The sequence below is a fragment of the Mus pahari genome, chromosome 5 (genome assembly GCF_900095145.1).
Source record: "Mus pahari chromosome 5, PAHARI_EIJ_v1.1, whole genome shotgun sequence".
Lineage (NCBI taxonomy): Eukaryota > Metazoa > Chordata > Mammalia > Rodentia > Muridae > Mus > Mus pahari.
The window spans coordinates 104,992,513-105,018,858 of record NC_034594.1 but is presented as its reverse complement, the minus strand read 5'-3'; the positions used below and the strand labels follow the sequence as shown (position 1 = coordinate 105,018,858).

The 26,346-nt window shown below is 44.1% G+C and overlaps 1 protein-coding gene across 6 annotated transcripts; it reads left to right on the top strand.

Moving 5' to 3' along the window:
• Positions 1–94: 94 nt before the first annotated feature.
• On the top strand, positions 95–26,346 carry Pfkfb2 (6-phosphofructo-2-kinase/fructose-2,6-biphosphatase 2). 6 transcript variants are annotated; one of them, XM_021199289.2, is made up of 17 exons: positions 95–222; positions 1,225–1,335; positions 7,456–7,581; positions 8,048–8,144; positions 8,533–8,599; positions 8,734–8,808; positions 9,167–9,223; positions 10,135–10,259; positions 13,257–13,464; positions 13,843–13,989; positions 14,849–14,953; positions 15,626–15,755; positions 16,479–16,541; positions 16,981–17,045; positions 17,640–17,819; positions 18,430–18,498; positions 24,413–26,346. In XM_021199289.2, the coding sequence occupies exons 2-17, from the start codon at positions 1,245–1,247 to the stop codon at positions 24,476–24,478; spliced, it is 1,671 nt and encodes a 556-aa protein (XP_021054948.1). In that variant the 5' UTR covers positions 95–222; positions 1,225–1,244; the 3' UTR covers positions 24,479–26,346. The 6 variants fall into 6 exon arrangements, with proteins under 6 accessions (XP_021054948.1, XP_029394096.1, XP_029394097.1 ...); XM_029538236.1 differs by lacking the exon at positions 95–222 and adding an exon at positions 286–383; XM_029538237.1 differs by lacking the exon at positions 95–222 and adding an exon at positions 286–383 and having other exon boundaries at positions 18,426–18,498; positions 24,413–24,488.

Below are 26,346 nucleotides of genomic sequence, written 5' to 3'. Positions count from 1 at the left end.
TCAGCCAAACAGGTCTCGCGAGAATAAAGAAAAAAAAAAAAAGGAAGGTTTTTTTAATTAACCCCGCCTCCAGCTCCATTTGTTTCCAGGCAACAATGCCACCAAGCTCCCCTGGGCCGGCTGCTTTGCGAGCTGACAGCCTTTGGCTGACACAGGTCCTCCCAGACCCCAGGAGCCCGCCCCCTGCCCGGCAGGTGCTTCATTGGTCCAGCGTGCCTCCAGGTGAGGGCTGACGCGAGCGTGGGCGGGGCCAAGCGTCCCACGTGACTCGCCCCAACCCCCGGATCCAGGATTTCTTCAGCCCGTCTGCCAGCTCTGGTACCCGGTGCTCCGGTGGCGACACCGGCTCTACAGCAGGGAGGACGAATAGGACAGGTCATAGGGTGAGCGGTAACTGAGCAGTCTGGACGCGGGGCTGGGGTGCTGCGCGGGCGCGGGGAAGGTGCAGAGCGACGGTGCTTCGTGCTTTCGGGAAGTGTAGCTCCCGTGACGCTCCTGGGCGTGCAGCCCTTCAGGGATTCTGAGCCGCAGCAGCAGCTGCCGAGTGAGGGCTGGAGAATTGGCTCTGTCAGGCCAGGAGCCGTGCACGGGTTTTCTTTTTTTCTTTTTTAAATAGAATCTTTTGTCTTGAGCTCCTTGGTATCGGGGTTTGAGTAGTGCGTCCCAGTCCCTCTCACCCTAGTTGATATCAGGTCCCAACATGTCATAAGTCATTTACTTCCGTTGCGTCCTAGGGGATGGATAGGAAAGGGCAGGGAGGGTGGAGAACGTCCGAGAATGTAACTAACCTGTTAGGGCTATCTCAGCTCCACTAAACCTGCTAGAGCTATCTCAGCTCCACTACAGTTCAGTTCCTCCTAGAGTGTGCTTCCATCCCTGTCCCTCTCACCTGTTTCCAAATTCATTCTCATTCTCTCCCTCCCCCTCCCTGTTCCCCTCCCTCTCCTTCCCTCTCTCCCTCTCCTTTCCTTTTGGAAGGCTTGCTGTGTTTGAGATGTATGAATGTGAATCAAGTCAGCAAAGAACTGCAAAGTTGGGGTGCAGCTGTATAGTGAGGAGTCAGGTTTGTGACTTACCCTAAGAACAAGTGTTTGTGAAGTAGGAGCAAGAGGCTGGACCTGGATCTTGGTAGGGGCTTCTTCCTTTTGTCACACTAATCCTCTGCACCATTTTTAGGGATACCTTCCTTCCCTTCCTTCTATTTTATTCTCTCTCTTTCCCCAGGTGCCTCCTGAAGAACTACCATGTCTGAGAATAGTACATTTTCCTCAGAAGACTGCAACAGCAGCTATAAACCCCACGCCTCAAATCTCCGAAGGGCAGGGAAGAAATGCTGTGAGTTCTGGTAAAGAGTGGCTGACTGACTGCCGATCCCTCTTGGGATTTTTGTCCCAAAAATGTATTTGTATCCTAGACTCCTTTTCTCTGTGGGGGTGGGGAGTAATTCTTTGCATGGCAGTTTATGTTTTATTTATTTTGTGCCTGGATCTTAGCACAGAAGCCTGACTTGCTGGTGACCCAGGCTGCCCTCTGACTCATCATGCAAGTTTCCTCTTTTAACCTCTTGAACAGATGTGTGAAACACATGGCATAGGACTTAAGACAGAGTCCACAGTGAGCAGTTCCCTGTCTCATGTCGGCTTGGGGTCTTTGGGGCTTCTTGATGCTTTCATTAGGAATATGTTGGGAGCTAGAGCAAGTTATTTTATACATAGGATGGCCAAGTGTCACGGTACACAAGTAACCTGGGGCTGTCACTCTCTCAGTTCTTTTTATCACTTGGACTGTGTCCTTGGAAGGCAGAAGTCCAGCATGGTGATCCCCACCCATAATCTAAGCCCTGATGAAGTGGAGGCAGAGGAGGGGTTAAGGGTGTGCACAACCACACAAACTTAGTTCAGAGTAAGCCTGGGTTACTTGAAACCTGTCTCAAAAAACAAACACAATTTGTAGGTGAGAGCCAGCACTTGTCCTGTTCCTCCCCGCCCTGAGGGGAATGAGCTCTGACATGTGACTCCGTTTTGGGTGCTTGAAGTTCTTACAGGGTTAGCTTTGGGGTTTTGCAGATTCTTTCACACAAGCATTTTAATGTAGAGATGGCAGAAATGGTGGCAGGGGAATCAAGCATCATTTCTTGTCCCCTGGACTCTACATTCCTAAGCAAGGCTGTACACTTCCCTAGAAGTCCCCTGGACTCTGCATTCCTAAGCAAGGCTGAACACTTCCCTAGAAGTCTGGGGCATTGGTCCTCAGATGTTTCTGGAAACCTCAGGAGCCTTCTAGCACTCTTCCTTCTGGAGCCCCCTGGCCAGTTCTCCCTCTATGGAGAAGTGCTTATGTGTGTGTGTAGGTAGAAGGAGGCGGGTAGTGTGGGATCTCAGTTATCTCAGAGCTGCATTATGGCGTCACACTCTTTCTTGTTATTTCATGTTCTTTTATCTGGCATCCATGAGGCATGTGCTGGATTGATGCAGTTAGAATACTGAGCTTGGCACATCTCTGTGGTTAGGGTCTCCCTTTCTTGTTAGGGCAAGAAGCTGCCACCCAAGGCAGACTGTCTCGTAGGTAAACTTCCAGCATGATGCTTAACTATAGTCCCTTTGGTCCGACTTCCGGGATTTGAGTGGTGGTTTTGCTCTTTCCTAGCTATCCCTTGAGCAATTTGCTTAACCTCTCTCTTCCTCAGTTTACCCTGTAAGGAAGCAAGCCTCCTTTCTCTGCCCTTTTACCTTCTCCTCTCCTTCCCTTCTTTCCTTTGACAGTGTCTCACTCTGTAACCCAGATTGGCATTAACTCATCATTTTCTCCCCTGAGACCCAGAGTGCTAGGATTACAGGTGTGCACTGTCACTCAACCTAGTTCACTCCATTATAAAGTGGAGATGCTCTAGACTTCATAACAAAGTAAATCGTTCTCCCAGGAATGATGTGAGAAATAAGTATATATAGACAAGTGCTGAGGTGAATGTTGGACATAACTGCTGTCATTTTTCACAAGTGACTCTACTTTTTGTATTTACTTTTGAAACATTACATATAAGTAGACTTACCATTTAAAATCAATTAGCGTCTCCTAATTTAAGAGCCCTGCAAAGAATCATCTTTTCAGTGTTCTGATCAGTTGTTCTGATCCAGTGTGTCCCTCTTAAAAGGAGTGTGCGCAGTTACTAGGTATGTAGTCCAAAAGACAGCAAAGAAGGGTGGGAGTGGACTTGAGAAAGCTAGTTCATATCATCAGCACTTCTGGCTCTGCGTTGTTCTCAGCTAGCCACTCCTGCCTGCTTTCCTAACCCTTTCACAGCTCTCGGAGGGCTTTCAGTTGCAGCATAATCTCTACTCTCATCTCTGCTCCAGACTCTGAGGGTTTTTTTTTTTTTTTTTTTTTTTGTCTAATCTCTACTCTTTTAAAACTGCCTTTTCTACCCAACTTAAGGACTCTGAGTTGTCATTTCTGTACCCAGTCTTTCTTATGTCATGGCTAGACCATGAGCTTGTGAGATCCTTAGGAGAATACGGTTTGTTTTTCTCCGCTGTGCACAGAGACTTGGCCGTTTGATTCTTACAGACATCTTGTTCTCATCCATCTTACTGAGGAGAGCAGATTCATAGGCACCTACTCTGCTTTGCTGCTGTGTCCTTTTTTTTTAAGGAACCTCACTCAGAGTAGGTATCTTCTACATTGATAAACCCAGCTTCACCTGGTTTGCATGTGTGGAGAAGGTGCCTTGTTATGATTCCCTGGTTGCCTGAGTTGCTTTATTTATAGCCCAACTCCTGTCCCTTGCTGCTTATTACACCTGCTTGCTAACTCTGAATCTGAGAAGTGACTGGTTTCACCTCAGGCAAAAGGATGGCCGTAGTGAGCCAGAACCTTCAGAGGTGTCTTTTGGGGACTTGAGTTGTTTCAGGGATCGGGTTGCAGGGGTGCTGCTGGATGGGGTACTTTTAAGGTACCCAGGTGAGGGGTCTTGGGGGGGTCACTGAAAGTAAGGTCTTACATGCTTTCTTTGCTAAGTCCTTTCTCTCTTTCTCATCTTTTGTTCCTTTTATTTATTTTAAAAATATCACTATTGGATTTGGAGAAGACAAATGAATTTTCCCGAAATACAGAAGCAGTGCAAGTTTAGAAAAGCTCAAGTAATGCACGAAGCAAACATGGAGAGTGAAATATCTCCAGTCTCTCCTGTCTCTGCTAGATTCACCTCCTTTAGATATGTAATTCTGGTGTCCCATTAACAAGCATAGGTGTACTCATGATATACATACTCTTCTGTTGCCATTTCCTTGTAAAGTGTTTACTCTACTTTGGACTCTTTATTTTTTTCATGTTGGTAAATCCAGATTTACCTTTCTACACTGTGTGAATTTCAGCCAATAACTGTGAAACTGTTCACTCTCCTACAGAGCACCTCAATGAACACAGGATACTTCTGTATGCTCATATCAACAGCTTTTCTTACAGAAGTAAAGGGAGTGTGATAGACCCAGTGGAATCTTCATCCACATTGACAATGTGTTCTTTGAATTTTCAGTGCCTCAAGATATTTGCTGGAGGTTGGGTATTTCTGACTATAGCTACACTGCCAAACAAAACTACCAGTTTTCTAGTATGTGCCTATAGTTCTGTGAGCTTATTTCATGCTTAATCAGTCAGATGGCAAAAGGCCATCAGGTTTTGAAACTTCTAATAAAAAAATTAAGATAATATTAATGATATATGCCTTATGGATTGTATATTTCAAAATGCTGTGCCCATTTAATGTTGGTAATGGGAAAAGTCCTTGGCCATGAGAAGACCTGGAACCATTCCTCTCCTCTCAGATAAGCGTAGAGAGAACGCAGTTGTGTTTTCCATGGAACCTCTGTCAGGTGCTAATGTGATGGCCAAGAAGCAGCCGATTGGGCTGGATAGGCAGTCATGAGATCAGCAGTGTGGCTAAGAAGCCTGACCTTGACTGTCTTTTGTGGTCCTGTGAGCCAAGCTCTTCCCTTCTCTGGGCTTTAGTTTTCCCATTTATATGAAAGAAACTGTCAAGCTCTCATTCTGACTAAGCAGGTTCATAAAGAGAAAATGATTTGAAGCTGAATAAAGGCAGTTTAATTTCAAATGCAGGATACAAAAAGAATTTCAGGGTTGAAACGGTTCTTCATGTTAAGAAATTCTGTCCCAGTGTCACAGGTCAGTCAGTATGAAGGACTTTCCATTCTTCCACTCAAACTTAGGTGGGGCTTTTGCTTTTTTTAACAGATAGGAAACCGTCTTCCTCGTTTTACCAGTGTGGCAGTTTGAGAGAGCAAGTGTTATTTAGTTTAGTTTAGTTTTTCTTTTTCTTTTTTTTTTTTTTTTCAGAAAATGAGAAGCTCTGGTTATAGCAGGTGTGTGTGTGTGTGTGTGTGTGTGTGTGTGTGTGTGTGTGTTCTATGCATGTTCTAGAATGAGGCTGGTGGTGTGTTGCTGAAGAATCGGGGTATGCAGTACCTGTGGTACAACCCTGTGTTTTCTTTAGTACTTAGCTTTCTTTGGCCAGTATGGTGAACATAGAGCAGCCACTCCCTGGTTTCTGCTAGAGCAGCTCACAAGCATGTTTTCTTTCTAAATGCTGGTGAGGGAAATGGCACCTTTGGGGAAAGTGGCTAATGACCTGGAAGAGGTGGCAGGGAGGCCTTTAAGTGCAGCTGATGGAGTGTGCATTAAACCGGGGAACATGAAGACTCGGGTTTTCCTACCCCACCCTGGTGTCAGGTAGGGTTCTTTGCCTGCTGGTGTCAGTGCTCAGCGACTTAGGCCACAGAGGCTGTATGGTGCTGTTTACTCTCTCAAAGCTCCTTGTTTGCACAGAGATGAAAACTGCTTATGCTGCTCCGTTACTTGTCTTGGTGGAACAAATTAGCCAGTGTCAGCAATATCCCCCATGCCACAGGGGTGCGACTCTCCCTAAGGGGTTTCTTAGTTCTTTTTGAAGGAAAGAATCCAGTCAAGAGACATTTATTTATCAGAAGTTTATTTGGCAAAGTGAAACAAACTACCTAAAGAAATTGAAGTATGCTTCTTCAAAGCAGGGAACAGCCTGGTGGGTTCTGAAATGTGGGTTTTAAAGAAGCTTTTATGAGTATCTTGTAGGTGGGTGCCTTTCTCCTCCCAAATTGTAGTGGGCCACGTTTCCTTTTTGGCTTATTTCTTCCCATGTTCCCTGCAGAAGGGGAGGTATCACAACAGCAATGCACATGATACAGTGATCCGGGTCTTTCGCAAATGCAGTCCCTTAGTAGTGCACATGTATGGGAAATGCCCTGCTGCCTTAGCTTCTGGCTTGGTGAGAGCAGTCTCAGCTCAGCTTTAGAGATGCTTAACCTAGAGTGACATTTTCACCCTCATGGCACATGTTGAGGGCCCCTTTTCAAAAGGGTGCTGGGAAGCAGCCGTTCAGCGTGTATTTTTTTCCCTTTGTTGTCTGTGTATAGTCTTTCCCCATGGAGCGAGCCTCCAGCTTGAGCTCTTCCAGATAACCTCAGCTTCCGTCTTGACTTAAAGAAAAGAGGTGACCAGGCACAAATGCAGGTCCTTTCTCTACCACTGCTCTGTGGCACCATGGACAGGGAGGAACCAGTTCCTTTAGCAGATAGAAAAGGCCTCTTGTTAGGAGAAAAACTGGCTGGGAAGCACGGGTGTACTTCCAATGCTAGGTTGACACTTGACTAATTTGTGTGTTGTACAAGTCATTAGCCCTCAAAGCCCACCAACCCAGTGAAACTTAAATTTGTAAATGAACAATGCTGAGATAAGTTAGTTAACTATAGAAAGGTAAGCAAACAACTATCTTGCTCACCAGTCATCTTGCTTTTATATGAGCTGTTGAGACAGGCATCCCTCCATTCCCCTGTGCTTGATCCTGAACCTTTATGGAGTCTAGTCAGACCTTTACCCTGTAGGCTTTGCCTACCAACTATCACTGTAGTTTAGAAATTAAATTAAAGGAGGAGCTTATGGCCTGAGTGTTGTGGCCAAAATAATTTGAGGTAGGTTTTTTTTTTGCAAAGACCATCAGAATCTTGTTTGAGGCTCTGGGGGGATGGTTAGAATCCTCAATTGAGAGACTCTGGGAACTATTTTAAAGTCATCCCAGCCTGGGGTAAGTAGAACTATAGCTACAGTGTTGTTAGGCCTTTTCTCTCTTCCTAATCTTGCATACTTTTTCGTTTCATCCTGAGAATCTCTCTAAAGACTTGGGAAAGAAATGCCTTAGTGTGGGCATTTTATGGAAGTCTGCATGATCCTTTAACTGTGTTTCAGAAGAATATGCCAAATATAGCCTCAGTCTGCCTTCTTTCCTCTCTAGGTTTATGGGGATTAAATGAGTTGATGGCTGTGAAACTTCCCATTTCATGTGTAACTCTCATGAGATGTGTCGTCATTTTATGACTCTACTTCTTTCTTTCTTTCTTTCTTTTTTTTTAGCATGGGCTTCCTATATGACCAACTCCCCAACACTCATTGTTATGATTGGCTTGCCAGCTCGGGGTAAAACTTATGTGTCTAAGAAACTAACACGCTACCTCAACTGGATTGGAGTACCCACCAAAGGTAGGTGCAGGCCATTCCTTGGGAAGGGAGTTGATCAGTTATGGGGCCCCACAGGTCTCTGAGAGACTTAGTCCTCTTAGCATCAAGGTCATATAATGTTTCTGATAAAAATGAAGATTGGTTCTTCATTTGCTGAATGTGTTCCCTGTCCCTAGATTTGTCTCCTCCAGGCCCAGGCAGATCATATTAGTTTTGATAGAATACCATTGGTAAAAGTATTCAGAATTAAGAAGGTGGTATCTCAAAACCCTTGGCATATGTGTCATATTTTTGAATCTTAATGGCACTCTGGTGAAACAGTAGTTGAGGAAGTAGAACCTCAGCTCTTCTCATAGGTCAGGACTTTAACCCACCTTTTCTTAATTTGGTATTGTTCCCAACATCCATGGTGTTCTTTCCATCCCACTGGCCACTCGTAGGCCAAGAAGTCCCCTCTAGTGGGGCCATCGTATTGTTTTTGCTGCAGTGTTTAATCTTGGGGTATATCGACGTGAAGCTGTCAAGTCCTATCAGTCTTATGACTTCTTTCGACATGACAATGAAGAGGCTATGAAGATCCGCAAGTGAGTCTTGTTTTAAAGGCCTGACTTAAATCAACTGTTTTTAGGCAGTTGTGAGATGAATGTGTTAGGGTCCTGTTTTTCTCAGGAAATATCTTGAGGGGATTATAAGGGAAGCTATTAGATTGAAAGGCCACCTAAGGTTGGGTGGGTAGCAGACAGGATTCTAGAAGATGAGTTCATGTGATGCCTAAAGAGGTATAAGTCCTATGAATTGGACAGGGGGACGTTGTAGGATGGTGTATGAACTCCATGGGAAAATTGGAAGATTTAGTTAGGGCAAATATTACAACCAGGAAGATACTGAGTGTGAAGTGATTTCCAACTGCGTTTATCTCTGGCCTTGTTTTATCTTAGCTCTTTTCACTGATTTTCTTTGTTCTCATGTCAGACAGTGTGCTCTGGTGGCACTGGAAGATGTTAAGGCCTATTTTACTGAAGAGAGTGGGCAGATTGCGGTGAGCCTTGCCTCCTTTCCTCCTTCATGTTCACTCTTCAGCATCCTGGCTACTCAGCCCCATCTAGAGTCAGCCTTGGGTGATCTCTCATGTGTTTCTTCTGATTCACTTACTCTGTATGCTTTTCTGTGTAGGTGTTTGATGCCACCAATACCACTCGGGAGAGGAGGGACATGATTTTGAACTTTGCCAAGCAGAATGCCTTCAAGGTGGGTTCTGACTCCATGCTGGAGGAAGAGAGGAGTGGAAGTGGGAAGCAGGGTGGAGAGACAGGAGTGTAGAACTTCTGACTCTGCCAAGCTCAAGATTGGATAGCTGAGCTTGTCCTCTTAGGTGTGCCTGATCCTTGAGGGTTTTCTTTTAGATCCTTTCTTTGACCTGTAGTTAGCCTGTATATTCTAGAGCTAGGAGATGTGATGAGAGCTGTTTTTAAATGATGAGGCCTTGAAGGCCACTTTATGAAGCAGATCCTGCAGATGTGGCAGCTGGGTAGGGTAGATGAGCCTGTGCTTTCAGTGAAGAACCTGACATTTTGACAGGTTTGTTATGCCTTCTCTCCATGCCCAGGTATTCTTTGTAGAATCTGTCTGTGATGATCCTGATGTCATTGCTGCCAATATTCTGGTGAGTGTCATCCCTGTCATAGTCAGCTAGTTTCTCTCTCTCTCTCTCTCTCTCTCTCTCTCTCTCTCTCTCTCTCTGTGTGTGTGTGTGTGTGTTGACTCTGGGTAGGGAAAGAAGGAAACAGGCTTACCATCATAGAGATCTTTACTCGAGAGCATTTTGTACCTTTTTACTTTTATACTTTCCATGGGAAAAGAGTCTGTGCCTTTGAGGAATACAGTAAAAATGAGTTGGGGAATGGGGAACAGCTTAGATTGTGGGAGTCCTGGCTTTGTGTTCTGATATTACCTGATACTGAAACCTAAATATTGCATCAGATTAGACTTCTTTTTCCTGCCCAGCCACCTCATAGGAAGGTCATATATTCTTCAGTTGTCTAATGTTCTGATCAGCATTGAGTATTGCACTTCTGAGTCTTATGGACACATCACCAGACAGTATGTTGGGTAGGTTGTGTTTTGTTGTGTGCCAAGTAGGTATCTTTGAATGCTCTACTAGAGGTGCCCTTACATCATAGGAACTGTAGTTATCTTATTTGAGGAAGAGGCAGTGATTCCTAAGTCAAATACTGGGTCACATACCCTATTCTGAGTAGCAATAGAGTGGGAAATTAGAGCTCATTCTGTGTTCACAGGCAAATGTATAAAGGGACTTGGGCTCAGAAGCAGCATTAGCTGCATAACTCCCTCTGTCCTTTGGCCAAAGGAAGGCACATGACTCCCCACTGTCTTCCCTGTCTTGGTTGCCAGGGTCACAGGACAGGATGAGAGTGTTCAGTGACTGGGGAACGCCAGTGCTCTGGTGAAAAGCTGCTTTAAGGACTTGTTGTTTTGTTCTTTAGAAGAAGCTATTTGTAGGCCGGCTCTTGAGAACAGAACTCTGACCAGGCCTTTCTGTTGATGTGATTTCAGGAGGTTAAGGTGTCAAGCCCTGACTACCCCGAAAGGAACAGGGAGAATGTGATGGAGGACTTCCTGAAGAGGATTGAGTGCTACAAGGTCACTTACCAGCCCCTTGACCCAGACAACTATGATAAGTAAGGTTGAACACCATCATCTGAGGATTGAGGCAAAAGGAAAATTGTCTTTCTTGTTTGGTCTCTAATTTCTTCTGGTAATCTAAACCTATGATATTTGTATCATTTCACAGAACAGGGTTTTTTATTGTGATATTGTCTTAGAATTACTATTGCTGTGATGAAACACCATGACCAAAAGCAAGTTGGGGAGATTTATCTGGCTTGGACTTCCACATTATTGTTTATCATTGTAGGAAGTCAGGACAGGAACTCAGACAGGGCAGGAATCTGGAGGCAGGAGCTGATGCAGAGGCCACAGAGAAGTGCTGTCTACTGACTTGCTCCCCAAGGCTTGCTCAGCCTGCTTTCTTATAGAACTGAGGAGCACCAGCCCAAGGGTGACACCACCCAAAATGGGCTAGACCCTCCTTCACTGATCACTAATTAAGAAAATGCCCTACAGCTCGATTAGAGCCTGATTTTTATGGAAGCATTTTCATCAATTGAGAAAATATTTTATAATTCTCCTCTCAGATGACTTAAGTTTGTGTTAAGTTGACATAAAGCTATCCAGCACAAATATTTATTTGGGCCATGTATTTTACTAAATCATGCTTAACCATATTTTCTTATCAGTTTTTCTATTTAGTTGCTATATTCTCTAGAGCAGCAATTCTTAATGTGTGTATCCTGATCCCTTTGGGAGTTGAATGGTCCTTGCACAGGGATCACATATCAGATATTCTGCATGTCAGATATTTACATTATGGTTCATAACAATAACAAAATTAATGTTAATGAAGTAGTAAGATAACTTTATGCTCGGGAGTCACCCCAGCACGAGGAACTGTGTTAAAGGGTTGCAGTGTTAGGAAGGTTGAGAACCTCTGCTCTGGAGCAAGGCTTTCCATCTAAGCATTATTGACATTTTGAACTATGGAATTCTTTGTTGAAGGGGCTGCTCTGTGTATTATAATATGTTTAGCAGTCTCCCTGGCCTCTGTCTACTTGGCGCCAGGAACAGATCCAAGTTGTGGTGACTGAAATGTTTTCAGGCATTACCAAATGTCTCTTAGGGGCACAAATCATCTCTAGGTGAGAATTGCTGTCCCAGATTTAGCAAATTGGAACTAGAATGCTGTAGGATATCCCTTGGAGACATGTCATCAGTTTTAATCAATTTTAAAGTTTGCCTCATTCGAGAGGAAATATCTGATCAGTGTTAGACATCATGGCTGTGGTAGCATCTCATAACAGTGAGGCATAGAATACAGATTGGCTTGCCTGGTATGGGGTATAGTAAAATGTTAAGTCCACGCTGAAGAAAGAGAGTACATGCACGGAGACCTGTGGGGACATTGCCTTAGGAAATGTGTTTTGTTTTGTGTTTTTGAGACAGAGTGTCAAGGAATCCATGCTGGCCTTTGACTAACTGTATAATAGAGGATGACCTTAAACTCCTGGTCCTCCTGCTTCCAACTTCATAGTGCTGGATACACTGGCTACACAGTTGTATCTTGATGAAACGATGTTATAGTCACTAGTTTTCTCCCCATTGTGACAGAGCACTTGACATAAGTTACTCAGGAGAAGTTTGTTTTGGCACAGTGCTCAGCAGGTTTCACAGCAACCTTGGCATTGAAATCACAGGAGCAGACCTGTTGTCCTCCCACAGCTGCTGCTTGTTCATATCTCAGAGGCTCAGATAGCAGAAAAGCTGTGCCCACCCAGCTTTCTCTTTCCTCTCCCCCCATTGTTTGATTCAAGATCTTAGTGTCCTAGGATAACCTTGAACTCAGGGCAGTCCTGCCTCTGCCTCCTAAGTGCTGAGAGGTGTGAGGCTCCATGCCTGCCTCCATTTTCTCCTATTCAGTCCACAACCTTCTAGGCCATAAGATGATGCTGTCCACAGTCAGGGCAAGGGTTTCTCCCTCATTTAGTCTTCTGTGGAAACACCGTCACAGACATACCCAGAGGTGTGCAAACCTGATTCCCGAGTCATTGCTTGCTTAGTCCAGTCAAGCTGATGATCAAGAGCAACATGTAGAGCATTTACTAAGACATGGTAGGCAAGCACGTGCTAAATCACTGCAGTCAGCTCATTCATGTTTAGAACTTTGCATTTCCTTCAAATGGATTTCCCAGAATACTTGTATTTAGATTTCTTAATACTTATATTTAGAAACATTTCCATAATAAATGGCTGAAAGGCACTGCCCCAGATATGGCATAAAGAGGTATCTTTAGTTTGTTCTAAGTCCTGTGTAGGAAAGAATTCCAGAGGGATATTTATATTTGTATGTATGTATGTATGTATGTATGTATGTAGGGTTTTATCTCAGATGGGAGATCGATAATGAGTTACCTTGTGTCTTTTTTTCCTTGATCATTATTTTGAATAAGCTCTTATTTAAATTTAAGAAAAACCCCATGGCTATAAAGAAGATAGTTTGCAGTGATGTTTTTGAGAAAGTTTGATTAGGTGTCAGGGTACAGCAGGCATCCTTAGTGTGAGTGTGTGGTTTGTTCTCCCCTCCCCCTGAGCTGCCATGTTCTGTCTGGATCCTGTCATGGGGGGCCCAGATGTCTCACAAAAGTTTGAATTTAGCAAAATCTTCAGGTCACTCAGTCTAGTCCCTAGAAAGCCTGAAATTCTGTTTTTCATGCTTAGATATGCTACATGACACAGGTTGGACACTGAAGAAATAGTACATTCTTGCTGGAAATTCAAGAAATTGTATTCTATCTTGGTTTGGAGATGTACTGTCTCTTAGCATTTGGTTCCATAAATGTGGCAGTGATGGGGGACAGAGGACGAATTGATGAGGTCCTACAAGACAGTATTCAAATCATTCTCTCTAGACTTGTCTTGTTTGTCTTGAGAGTGTCAGACTGGAGCCTCCCCCCCCACCCCCTTAGCCTCCTAAGTGCAGGTGCTGATAGCCTTGCTCCCCACCCACTTCACACCTACTTGAAGATTTTCTTACCATGAAATTTCCTCCTCCCCTATCCCAGGGATCTTTCTTTCATAAAGGTGATAAATGTAGGCCAGAGATTTCTGGTCAACAGAGTTCAGGACTACATCCAGAGTAAGATTGTCTACTACCTGATGAATATCCATGTCCATCCTCGCACCATCTACCTTTGCCGGCATGGAGAGAGCGAGTTCAATCTTTTGGGAAAGATTGGGGGTGACTCTGGCCTTTCGTTGCGAGGAAAGCAGGTGAGTAGTTAGCCAGCAGGCTGGATTTCCTAAGCTTAGAGTTAGAAGGGCATGCTGGAGGTCATCTGTTTTATCCCTCTTGCTTAAATCCCATTTGGGCTTAGGCTGGGGTTTCACACAGCCAGGCAAGTGCTAAAGATGTTCTCTGCTTACTGCTCCTAGCTCTGGATTAACGTTTGGGTCGTTTGAGACCTTTCTGCTGTGATCCTTCAGCCATCAGAAAATTATTGGGCACCATTTGTGATAAGAGTGAAAGGACTCTAACTGACCTTTATTTCCTCTTGGGTTTATAATTTGGCCATGCCTAGTAGTCTCTTTGCGTATTGCATGTGTGGTGTGGTATGTTTTCTTTGTTTAGCTTTTATTTCCAAACCCTAGTTTGCTCATGCTCTGAAGAAGTTTCTGGAGGAACAGGAGATCCAGGATCTTAAAGTGTGGACGAGCCAGTTGAAGAGGACAATTCAGACTGCTGAGTCTCTTGGGGTGACCTATGAGCAGTGGAAGATCCTAAATGAGATTGATGCTGTGAGTGGGCATTTCCCATCAGGGAGTCCTAATTTATATAACTTAGAAACCAGATCATCAGTGAGAAACCAGGGAATCTGAATCCTGCCACTCCACAGGCTAGGAGGAAGGGATAACTATCCTTCATCAGGGCTTCCTGGCTTCTCTAGAACCTGAACCCACTGTGAGACCCGAGCCAGTCTTTATGTGAGCCATTCTGGCATTTGCAGAGAGTAGAGCTAATAAGGACTCATTCTGCTTCCCTCCCTGAAAAAAGAAATGCCAGTCACTCAGTTCTGTATTACTTGCTTTAATCAGTTTGTTAGCAGTTCTGAGAAAGTCCTTCTAATTTCTCTTGGCAATTCTTGTCACTTATTCCAGATATATATTTGTTTTTGTTTTATTGATACCAGGGCTTACTCTCAGCCCAGGTTAGCTTGGAACCCATGCCCTTCCTGCCTCAGTGTCTCAGATGCTGAGATGCCAGGCATGAGTCACCATGCTCAGCTTGGACGTTTTTCTTTCCATTCTTCTCTATGCTTTTATCCCTCCCACGGGATTTCTCTTCCCCTCAGTTTCCTCCTCTCCTCTGATTCCTGCTCCTGCTGTCCTGTAGACTCTTCCTGTCCCGTGACTTCCCTTGTAGCAGTAGGATAGAGTTGTAGCTCAAGCTAGAGGAACCATCTCTTTCTACAGTACCTCCTATCCTATCCAGGGCCCCTTGTAACACCCTGACATCCTGGCATAGATAGGTACAGTACAAGGAAGGACTTAGCACATAGCCTCAACACATAGTAAAGCACTGGTGTTCTGAAATGTCATCTTCCTCATCTGAGATGGAGAGAGGCCTACATCCCAACTCTGGCATGGCTCTTTGCAGGGCGTGTGTGAGGAGATGACATATTCAGAGATTGAGCAACGGTATCCAGAGGAATTTGCGCTTCGAGATCAAGAGAAGTATCTGTATCGCTATCCCGGTGGGGAGGTGAGTCTTCACTCCGAGTAGTTGCCTAGTGGTTTGCTGGGCACTGACCTTAAAGGGAGGAGAAAGGGTGACTTAGGAATCATTTGCTATCCTGCCTTTGGTCATACTGTTGAATTCAGCTTAGACAACCAGTGCCTTACACTTTATGAATTGGTTAAGATCTCTAGGGAACAGGGTGAGAAGCTATCTTCTGAGTTGAGAATGTTGTAGAATGAACATGATCTCCTTACATTTTTCCATTCTGCGCCTTCTACTTCAAAGCAGATAGAGTCACCGAGTGAGGACAAGTTACTTCCTCACCATGTTTGAGGCACTGTCCTATTGATGTGGTTTCCTACTGTAGGGAAATGTGTGTGGCAAAGGTAAATAAATGAAGTGGCAGAGGTTCAGGAAATCTGCACAACTCTTTTATTGCCTCACAAACTGCTTCTTTTAGTGCTTGTGAGGAAAAGAAAAATAAATTGAATTCACACTTAACATTTCTTGAACTGTGGTGTTTGATCTAAATATTACTTCTGAAAGATCTGAGTATTCTTTAGAAACCAGGGCTGGGGCAGTTAGGCAACATAGAAGCACTCTATGAGTAGTCTCTTGACTCTGGAACTTGGCCACCAACTTGGACTGCCAGCATGCTCCTGGCCTCTTACCAGCTCTCCTTATTTCCCCTCAAAGTCCTACCAGGACCTGGTGCAGCGGCTGGAGCCTGTCATCATGGAGCTAGAGCGCCAAGGCAACATCCTCGTTATCTCCCACCAGGCTGTCATGCGCTGCCTCCTGGCCTACTTCTTGGATAAAGGCGCAGGTGCCCTTTGAGGGAAGGAATGGGGGAGGCGGGGAGCACATCCAAAGGGATAGGCTGGACTTGCTGCAGCGGGATTCTTGACTACTGGCTCTCCCTTTCTTCCACTCATATTAGAGACATTCTTCAGGCAGCAGTGAGGAGCTCCCAGCAGCCATTGGTTAGTCACTACTCCCTTCAGTCTGCTGCCACAAAAGCTGGCAAGGGAGGATGGCCGATTTGATGCTGCCTGATCTGCCTAAAGGGCCAGCCTCAAGCTGACATTCCTAGCAGCATCAAGGCTGGTGGTTGAACAGTCAGTCTGTCTCTCTAGCTATTGCAGATGGTTTAGTAGAACAGTCTTCACCCTTTGGGTTGGGAGTAGAGCAGTTGTTTTAGGAAAGCAGTAGGAAGTGCTACTCTGGCTCTTTCTTTCCCCAGTCCTCAGGCCACTTGAAGCCTTTGACTGGCTTTGAGCACTCAGTGGGCCATAGTCTTCTTTCCAAGAGGCCTTGGCTTCAGCATCTCCTCCCTTTTTGCTTGCATTTCAGATCTAGATTGCCCTTCCTTCCTGATCACTCAGTAGTATGGGTGACTCTTTTGGACTTGATAGTTTCCTGAATTTAGGGAAGAAGTGGTGATGGTCTGGGTTAAAAAAAAACCTCTTGAGACCCCTATAGTCTCTCTTCTTCACATGACCTTATTCTGTAATACTAAGACTTCCTCCCTGGGTCTTCCTTCTTTCAGATGAGTTACCATACTTGAGGTGCCCCCTGCACATCATCTTCAAACTTACTCCTGTGGCCTATGGTAACTATGAGCATGAGCTGGTGAGAGGTGGGGACTGTGGACTGTCGGGACACAGAAGTTGTCACTTGTGTCTAAGGGATGTCCCATTCATTGCTTCTGTGTGGAAATGGCATGTGCACAAGTCTGGGAGTACACACATGCCCCAGCGTATGCTTTGCTCTGCTTAGACTAAAGTTTCCTTTTGAGCTGCTTCTTGGTGTTTTTTTCTCTTTTCCTCCTCCTCTCCTTCTAACCTTCCCCCTTTGGTTGTTTATGTCATGTGCTTGGTTTTATTTTGTTTTGCCTTTGAGATGGGGGTCTCATACTAGCTGGATCTTGCTTGGAACTCCAGCTAGTGTGGGACTCATGACAGTTCACCTGCCTCACCTCCAAGCACTGGGATTTCAGGGAGTGAGCCATGATGCTGGGGCCTGACGGCTTTTCTTCCCTGTTTTTTCAGGTTGCAAAGTGGAAACAATTACACTGAATGTGGATGCTGTAGACACGCATCGTGACAAGCCAGCTGTAAGTATTTTCTGCTCATCCTGAATCTTGGAATCTTTGGGATCAAGAGACTTGGGTTTCTTTTGTGTATCAAAAACAAATCCAGAGTTCATGTCCTGTATGTCTCTTTCTTTCCAAGAGGCAAAGATGAAGCCATTTTTAGTTCCTTTAAATGAATACTTCTCTAGGAATCTTAGCCTTCAAAGTTAGCAACTGGGAATTGAGCTCAATATAGAAAGTGTTTGCAGAAGTGAAATGTACAAATTCTCTGCTGTACCACTAAGGAAGCCTCCATTTACAAAAGAGGATCCAGAGGGCATTGCCAGTATAGTCAGCAGATGCAGGTCACCTCCAGGGTCTGTTCTTGGCAATCTGTGTGGTCAAGTAAACCCCTTTGTTGGTTCCCTTACTGCTCTCCAACGTGATGGCCAGGATCTTCCCCTGTGACAAACCTTTTATTCCTCTGGGGGCTAGGGGCCCAGCCTATGACCTGCTCAGTCCTGTGTGCAGGGGAGCAGAAGGAAGAGCAGTTACGCTCAGGAGCATTGTTTGACCTCTATGGGTAAGGTTTGGGTGTGGCTTTCACGTATGTGGTGTCCCTCCATTTCCAATCAGCACAACTTCCCCAAGAGCCAAACCCCTGTAAGGATGAGAAGGAACAGCTTTACGCCTCTGTCCAGTTCGAACACAATAAGGCGTCCAAGAAATTACAGTGTTGGGAGCCGACCCCTCAAGCCCCTCAGCCCTCTCCGTGCCCTGGACATGCAAGAAGGGACGGACCAGCCGAAGACCCAAGTCAGCATTCCGGTGGTGTAACTGTGTGTTTCCCTCCAGCTTTGGCTTCTTGCCCTTGCCACTAATCAACCAAGAAGTCATTTAACTTTCCCCCACTCCTGTCCCAATGTTAATCTGAAAACGGAATCTGAGCTCATGCGTGTGCAGAGCAGCTTCAGCCATTCTCTAGTGTAAACACCTCACCCGGGGGCAAGATGGCAAGTTGGGTCTTTAGGACATATCCCCAGATGGGATGATCTGAAAGAAGAGGAGCCAAGCATGAGTCATAGACTTGGTTCTTCTGTTACCTGATGTCTGACCCAGTCTGTGAAGTGGGTGTGGGTGTGGGTGTGGGTGTGGAAGGGGGGTTGTTGGGAGGGAATGTTGGATAGTGTGAGATGTAACAACCTAATTGTCCTTCACATGTGTCCTTTAAGTCTGTCCTTATATCCTTAACTTCCCTGTCCTATAGCTTCTCTTTGGGTTGTCTGGTGTGATGCATGGCATTATGATGTCTTAAAGTAAAGGTCTGTTGATAAGTCTCTAAGCCCCATTGGTGCTGTCTGCACTCGGGTCTGGATCTGCACTGGGAGAGTCTTTTCCCTTCCCTTCTCCCTTCCTCTCCAGCCAGGTCCAACAAGGGTCAGCCCAGGCTACAGAACATCCACAGAAAACCCTGGAGTTTGCAAATGGACATAGGGTGAGAGCTCTTGCCTCTTTTCATGAGAAACAATCCTAAGTTTTTGCTGCCCTGGAGAGCTGGCTCTAAGAATGTGGATGTGTCTTGGTTTTTATTCCTAACTTGAGGAGCCGGACAGTCCTTTGCTGGCTGTGAAATGGGGCTGGGCTCGGGTAAAGTCTAGGTCTTAGAAATTTACAGTTCAGAATTTTTGTCCTATGGCTCTCATTTTCTTTGCTAGTCCAGTAACTTTCCTGCAGCCCATGACCTTTGGGGCTTTTTAAAAGCACCATTGAGCCCCGAGTTTCTCCAGGCAAAGTGAAGGTCTTCAATAAGTTCAGTAAAGCTGCTCATTGTTTACCAGTACTTTTTGGAATAATTTCCTAAAGCTAAGTTTTTACATGAAAAATTATTCTTTGGTCATGAAAAAAGTTTTGATGATGAATTTATAACCTCACTTATTGAGGGCATTTTGTTTATTTAAGAAAATATCACAGTATTCTAAGAAGTCTTCTGGGGTTTGGCTCTTGAAAGTTTATTTGTATCTATTTCTTGCTTAAAGGGGATTCTCCATATTGTCCCAGGGCCTGTTTTTGCTAAGGAAGCACCCTGCTGCCAAGCTCAATACTAGTCCACTCTGGTACATATTTCTAAGGGACAAATCTAAAGGTCTCATGAGATTTTTCAGAAAAGACAGGTGACTGACTCCCTACCTCTCAGTTTGTCATGTGGAGTCAGGTGGTGAGAGAAAGTTAGGAATTCTCTTTGTTTTTGTCTTTTGATAGAAAGCTTTTTGCATGGTTCTTATCCAGAAACACTCCTTAGACTGTGCCATAGAATTTTTGAAATACATACATACATACATACATTCATACATACATACATACATACATACCTCGGTTCCCTTGAGATAGACTGAGTGCTGCCTCCAAACTCTATGGAATTGGGGTCTTGATATTTGGGTGTTTAAATAACTTCCTTAAGAGTTAGTCCCAGGTTAAGAAGGCCACTTGAGGAGCTGGAGAGATGGCTCTGTTACAACAGCAAATGCTGCTCTTCCAGAGGTCCAGAGCTTAGTCTTTAGCATTCCTATTGAGTGGCTTACAGCAGCCTGTAACTCCAGCTCTGGGACATCTGATGCCTTCTTCTGGGCGCTCCAGGTACTTTCACACATGTAGCTCATATACACATAGGCACACATATACACATAAATAACACTAAAACTAAATCTTTTTTTCAGTCCTACTTTATGAAGCTGAATAGAAAAATTTCAGTCTATTGGTATCTTAGACAAAGTATCAGACTGGAAATTATGAATTCTTGGTTCTGAAAAGATGCTGAGGCAGAACAGTTTTGACAGAAGTCACCCCTTCAAAGGCAGGCTGCTTTGTTAGGTGTTCTAGATTCTAGTCCCATCTTTTATCCTTGGCACTGCAAGGGGGATATGCAACAAATTACTTATTTAAACACATGATCTTGGTGCGCACTGAAAATATACTCAAGGTGAAGTGCACTGCAATGGCATTTCACCTTGAGTACATGCATGGCCTGATGGGGGCTCTCATCACAGGCTGCTGACAACTGATCCATACAGATGCTGCCTACCTTCCTGAAACTCATCCAAGACAAAGTAACTGGGAAATCCAGTCAGGCAGTGTGTACTGTCCCCTGTTTGCCTTTGATGGTGGGCTCTGGGTATGGTATGGAAAACACATGTAAAATGACAAAACAAAATTATTCAGTTTCCTGGACCTGGTGATTACAAGCAAAACAGGAGACCACCACCAAATGACCTTTGAGCGGTCAGGCATGTACCTGTGTTCAAGGCTGAGGTTAGATATCTAAGGACTTGTTCCTGGAGAAGACTGCATCTTCCTCTCAGGAGCCATTGAGTGCATGTGGCTCTTCATCTAGAGTGGATTTTTATAAAAACCCACATGTGTGTGTGTGCATATACACATGTACATGCCACAATAACTAGAAGGGAGAGTGGGAGAAACCTTGGAAGAGTTGGATGGGGAGCAGGAGGCCTAGAATACAGTGTGTGTGTGTGTGTGTGTGTGTGTGTGTGTGTGTGTGTGTGTGTTCTGTCAAAAATAAAAAAGACAGGAGATAAAATTGATAGATGAATATTTGAAAAACAATCAAATATTCTAGAAGAGCTAACATTAGAGTAGAGTATAGCTTGTCCTCTGATTGTTTCCTTGTTCTGTGTCTGTGAGACCCAAGGGGGTGGCATGTCCTCTTATCACAGCGTGAGGATGAGATACGGCCTGCTTGGGGTGTCTGGCACTTTTTTCACAGTTGCCTTGTCTACTGCTTAGTTATTGCAACTCTGGTCCAAATTGGCATTCAGTCTTTCTTCTGCTGCAAGGTAAGAGTAGTCCAGAGCTACTGAGTGGGAAGAGGAAGAACACTGATCCAAGAGCTACTGAGGACCTAGCTTGTAAGAGGAGACTTTTCTGACCACTTGGAATTGAGCTAGCCTGTTGTACCTGCCATCTGTAGGAGTGGCCTCTCAGTCTATGCTTGTTCTTCTCATTCCCACTGTGTCCGTTCACTTCTGTAGGAAGGGATGTTATAGGAGGACTTCTATAGGAGGAAGTCCTGTTACCCCTGCATAACAAGGAACAAAAGTTGGAGCTGAAAAGCAGCAGGAGTCTCAACATCCTTCAGCTTTTAGAACAAAGTCCTTCAGAGTAGCTGAGCAGGAGCAGCAGGGAGACACAGAGTAGAGAGAACTTATTCCAGAGTTTAGAGAAGTGATTCCACATTCATCCTTTTCCCTTTGCCCTTGTTACTTACCCGAAGGAGGTCTACCTGGCTGTGCTTGTGTCTCTGGACCACAAACCCCACAAAGAGAATTTAACTTCTAGAGTACCTGGAGTTGAGAGTTTCAGTTTTCTCATGGGGAAAATAAGTGAAGACTTGAATCTACCTGTATAAAACAGGGAAGAGAAAATAATAGTTTGCTTATTTATTTATATTTATTTATTTTTTTAACACACAACTGAATGGAAAATAAAACCCTGAAAAATGGTGGGAGGGGTCCCAGAGATATAGTTTGGTGGTAGAGTACTTGCCTAGTCTATAGGAATCCCTGGGTTTCATCCCCAGTACTGGGGAAAACAAAAACAAAACACAAAACAACACTGAATGAGAAAGTCAGGGAATGGACTTGAAAGAGCAACTGAAAGGAGATTTAGAGAACCAGTACTGTCCTGCTTTGTTTCCAAACTAGAATTTAGCCTTTTCTGATCATTGGGGTAGGGCTTTTTCTCTTGGTAAATGGATCATTTAATCATTCTTAGGCATGCATTATGCTGTGTGCTTGCCATTATTTCTGGTTCCTACGAAGGCAGCGTTAGGGATACAACATGCTTCTGTTCTTAGACCAAATGGTTGAGCATTTCAGACAAAGATCTGCATAGTCCTTGTTGAAGTTGGCAGTTGATCTCCACACATCTCATTTAAGAAAACAAAGAGTATAGTTTTTAGGGAATAAATCTGCCTGATGATTCTTGTGGGGACAGGTGTGATCTAAGTCCCAGAGGAGCTCATTAGTGCTTGGAGTGGCAGGTGATAGGAGAGACATGCCAGGTAGTTGAGGCAGCTCTGAGTGATGGGTTTCATATACCTTCCACTGCCCTGCCATCTCAGAAGAATGTTGTGTTTGCTGACAAAAGTTTCAGTAAATCACCCAGCTTTCCTTCCTTGATTGACTTGTTTGTATTTTAAGGCATTTTTATTTTAAAAGTACCTAACAGTTAAGCAGGACTGCTATGCAAGATATTGGCTATTCCCTAGAGGTGATGGACACACATCAGAAGTGTGCCAAAGAATTTAGTTTTGTAGTGTCCAGAAGACTAATGATCTTTTTGCCAATATAGTCCATCCTTTCTCATTGTGCTGACTGGTAGGATATGCACATTATTATATTTCCTTGCCTAGTATTTCTACCAGAAACTGAACATTTTTTTTATGTTTCTTTTATGGAAAAGTTCTGTACACCATGGCTTTTCACAGACAATATTGTAAAGTAGTGGTTCAATTTCTCCTTACTTTTCAAAAGATGATGTTGTAGATTACTTGTGTGGCATTTTGTGATCTGAGCTAAGGTAATGCCAGAAGAGTTGTGATTTTACTTAAAGTCATTTCATCCAGTCTCCTGCCTCAGGGTAGAACTTTTCTTTTACTATCTCTTCCTGAACCTTCGGTATCCTTCCGCTTCCCTGCTGTGGGCTGTCGCATGCTCACAGAGAGGGCTGCTGATTCCATCTGTTGTGTGGTTAGCCTTTACTCTTAATCGTATACAAAGGGAAATAGGACCCTATTATGAGTCAGGGTTTTCCTTCCCATAAGCCTTTCACTGGGTAGGTAACTAATACGCATATGACTCGGTTTAAAAACATTCAGAATTGTGTGTAGTTTTTTTGTTGTTGAAGCAACAAAGTCAACTTAGTCAGATGTAGGTTTTCTGTGGCAAATGCAAAGGGCTTATCACAAGTGGCGTGTGATGCGGAAAGATGCTGCTGAGCAGTCCTTGTTTGCATGGAAATGGGCAGAATTGGGAAGCCCAGTAACAGAGTTTTATTGCAGATTTCTTAGTCACTGCTCTGCCGAAAAGTGAAGATGTTAATCCTTAGTAGCATTCTGATTTATTCTTGTGATATTGATAATGAAATATTGCAACAGGTCCATTTAAAGTGTATATATTTGTATTTGAACTGTGTTTTATGTGCATGTCTGTATAGAATGGGTTAATAAAATTGTTGAGTAACTTGAACTTATTGGAAGGCTTCTGTTTTTTTCGTTTTTTTGCTTTGTATTTTCAGTTATACTTTCCATCTACTGTCTTCTAAAACTGCCTCATAACTGACAAGCTGATATTAGCAAAGCAACATAAGCTCTCAGAATGCTTGGTGTGCTGGGTTATAGGCATGGCTCTCTCACCACCTTCTGGGGGAAGATGGGAAGGACATTATTGGTAGTAAATATATCAACTTTGGTAGCCATGTGCACCTTCTGGTACCTGTGCAAGAAATAAGAATTATAATAGACCATAAAACACTTAAGCTTGTTATCGATTGTGAAGAAGAAATTGGAAGACTTTTCAGAATTCACTGTGCTGTTGTTTCTGCCTGTTTCTCAGCAGCAGACTTCAGCTGATGGTATGAGACTTCTCCTGGGGCAGACAGATGGCTGGCCACTGTTCTTTCTCATTCCACAGTGCGCTAGCAAGGACCCAGAGCTTATTAGTAATATAGAGTCAGAGGCTTCCTCCAAAAACTACTAAACCAGGATTTTAACAGGATTAATTACTAAGTAGTTGGATCCATAAGTATATTTAATACTTTAGAAACAAACTTTATAAGGTAAAGAATTTCTTACAAGGTAAACATTAAATACCAGTTCAAGATTGACCAACCAGAAGTAGATCAACCAGAAGTTGATCTACTGATGTCAGGGTGGATTAAGGTAACCATATCATTGGAACCTTTCTTGGAAGCGATATGACCCATAACTTCATTGCTCTCTCTCTCTCTCTCTCTCTCTCTCTCTCTCTCTCTCTCTCTCTCTCTCTGTGTGTGTGTGTGTGTGTGTGTGTGTGGTCTCTAGGGTGTTGCAGTCTGCATTACCACAGAGATCCAACCCACCTGTGCTTTATATATTAGGCACGTAGCTTATGGTCCAGTTCTGAAAAAGACTCATGCCCCATTATTGTCATAATGTCACATTCTTGGGGAAAGAAGCCATTAAAGTTTACCCGAGTCCCCACAGTCAAGGTGTGTGCAGGCACAGCAGTGTGTCCTCACATGCGTTTGGATGTGGGGATGCGGTAAGAGTGGCAGGGTTGGGGATGGATTGCTTTAACTTTTCTTTGCTCATCATCTGGCTGTGGTATAACAGGTTTGCTTCTCTTTCTGACTCCTAGGAAGTGGAGAATTTGCTGGCTGAGCATAGACACCCCTCAATGGCATCCCTCACTTTGCTCTCCTGATGTGAGGCTGAGGCCAGACCTCTCCGAGGAACTGGAACTGCTAAAAAGCTTGGGATGCCAGCGTCACTGAGGCTAGAGCAGGAAGTTAAGTGGGAGCTTCTCATTTGAGGCTACCAAAAATGCAGCCTGGAAAACCTTCACTACATTTCTTCCCCTCATGCCTAACAGGAATAGTACTACATTGTGCCTCAGAAAGTCTTCAACAGCCTGAACAAGTTAGTTCTTGTCTCTTTTGAACCAAGTTTGCAAATACCATTCTACTTAGGCATTGAGTATTCTACCTATGACTGGCTGACTGCATCCTTAGCTGGAGATCTGCCTAATGTGCGAACACACTGTTTCAGAATTGGTTTCTAGGTGAGGATGAGCTGCAGGAATCCTCTTGTGCTCACTGAAAGCTGCTCTTCCCATCTGATGGAGGAGAGCAGGCTGAAGTGCAATATGAATGCTAGTGGTCACCTCTTGCAGTGTGGAAAATGAGACAGACCACCAGGCAAATGGAGGGTGTCAGGAACTAAGCTCTCAAGTGCTCTTCTCTGGTGGCAGGAGTGTAGTATCCGTGGCTCCCTTTTCATCGAGAGAGGTTTTTCTTGTTCCATGCTCTGTGGTACAGGGTCTGGCTGCTAGACTTCTCCAAGGGGGACCAACCTTTACATTCTCTCATAGCTACTGTTTTCTCTCGGAGGCTCGTACCTCACACACTGGACAGGACTGATTCAGTGCCTCCTGACTGAGGGGTTGGGAATGAAGGCTAGGTGGGACTATCTCCAACCCATAAGGAAATAAAGGTGACTTCTTGGGAATAAATTACACTGGTTTTTTATTTTATTTTTTTTAATTTCAAAATGGGCAGAAGCAGCTATGCCCCTTGTATCTGTCTAATTGATGTGATCTCTGGAAAGCTGTGGCTGTAACTGCAGGGGCAGTGGTCCCATGCTGGGTGCCTCTGTTCCAGCTGTCACTACTGTGATCAGCTGGTCTCCCACCACTGCAACATAGCCTTGGGGCATCAGTGAGTGGGTGTCTCTTTTAGAAGAATCAGATTGTTGTTCAAAGATCTCTGAGTGTCTGATGCATCCACACTGTGACTATGAATGCACCCCTGCTGTGGTATTTTTGAAGAAGAGTGCAGAAGCCACAAAGTGTATTGTACCTTACCAGTAGAATTCAGTGTTACTGTTTTTTTCCCCCATTTTATTTTCATTTCTTTTTTACTGGAGCTGCACAGTTGTTGGGCAGAAAGATAAGTAGCAAGAAAAGTGCTTTTTCTAAATAGTTCTTTTATACTGTAAAATCCTGGAGACTGTTACCTACGTAGGGTGTGATGAACTGCTGGCGGTTCAGTGACTCCCAGGATGCAGCTGACTTTCTATGGATGCATGTCACCTGGAGAGGCTCCTTCCTCTGCTGAGGGCAGGTGTTCTTTCCGCGGCTGATCGCAGCATACTGTACTACGGGGCTTTTTTCTTGTGGTATAGGATGCTTTCTGCATTGAAGTACACTCCTTTCTGATGATCAGATGGTATTTTTAGGAAGCTATTTATTTTGTGTGTTTGCATGTATTTAATCAGAATGCAATTTCTGATCTGTGTTCTGCTAGCAATGTAGGTGGCTTGAACCTTGAGCCTAATGTCCATAGTATTACCTTAAGTTAAATTTGTAGAACATAAATGTCTGTATATGTCAAAGAACAGTAACTATGTTATGATTGTAGCTTTTTAATTTTTTTCTCATAAATTTTATTATAAACCAAGAAATGTATTTCTCTGGAAAAAAGTTCTCTCTTCGATAAGTAAAACCATGCTGAAATATCTCAGTGACATATACTGCTTTTGTAATAAAATAAAGTTATTTTTTATTAAAAGGTA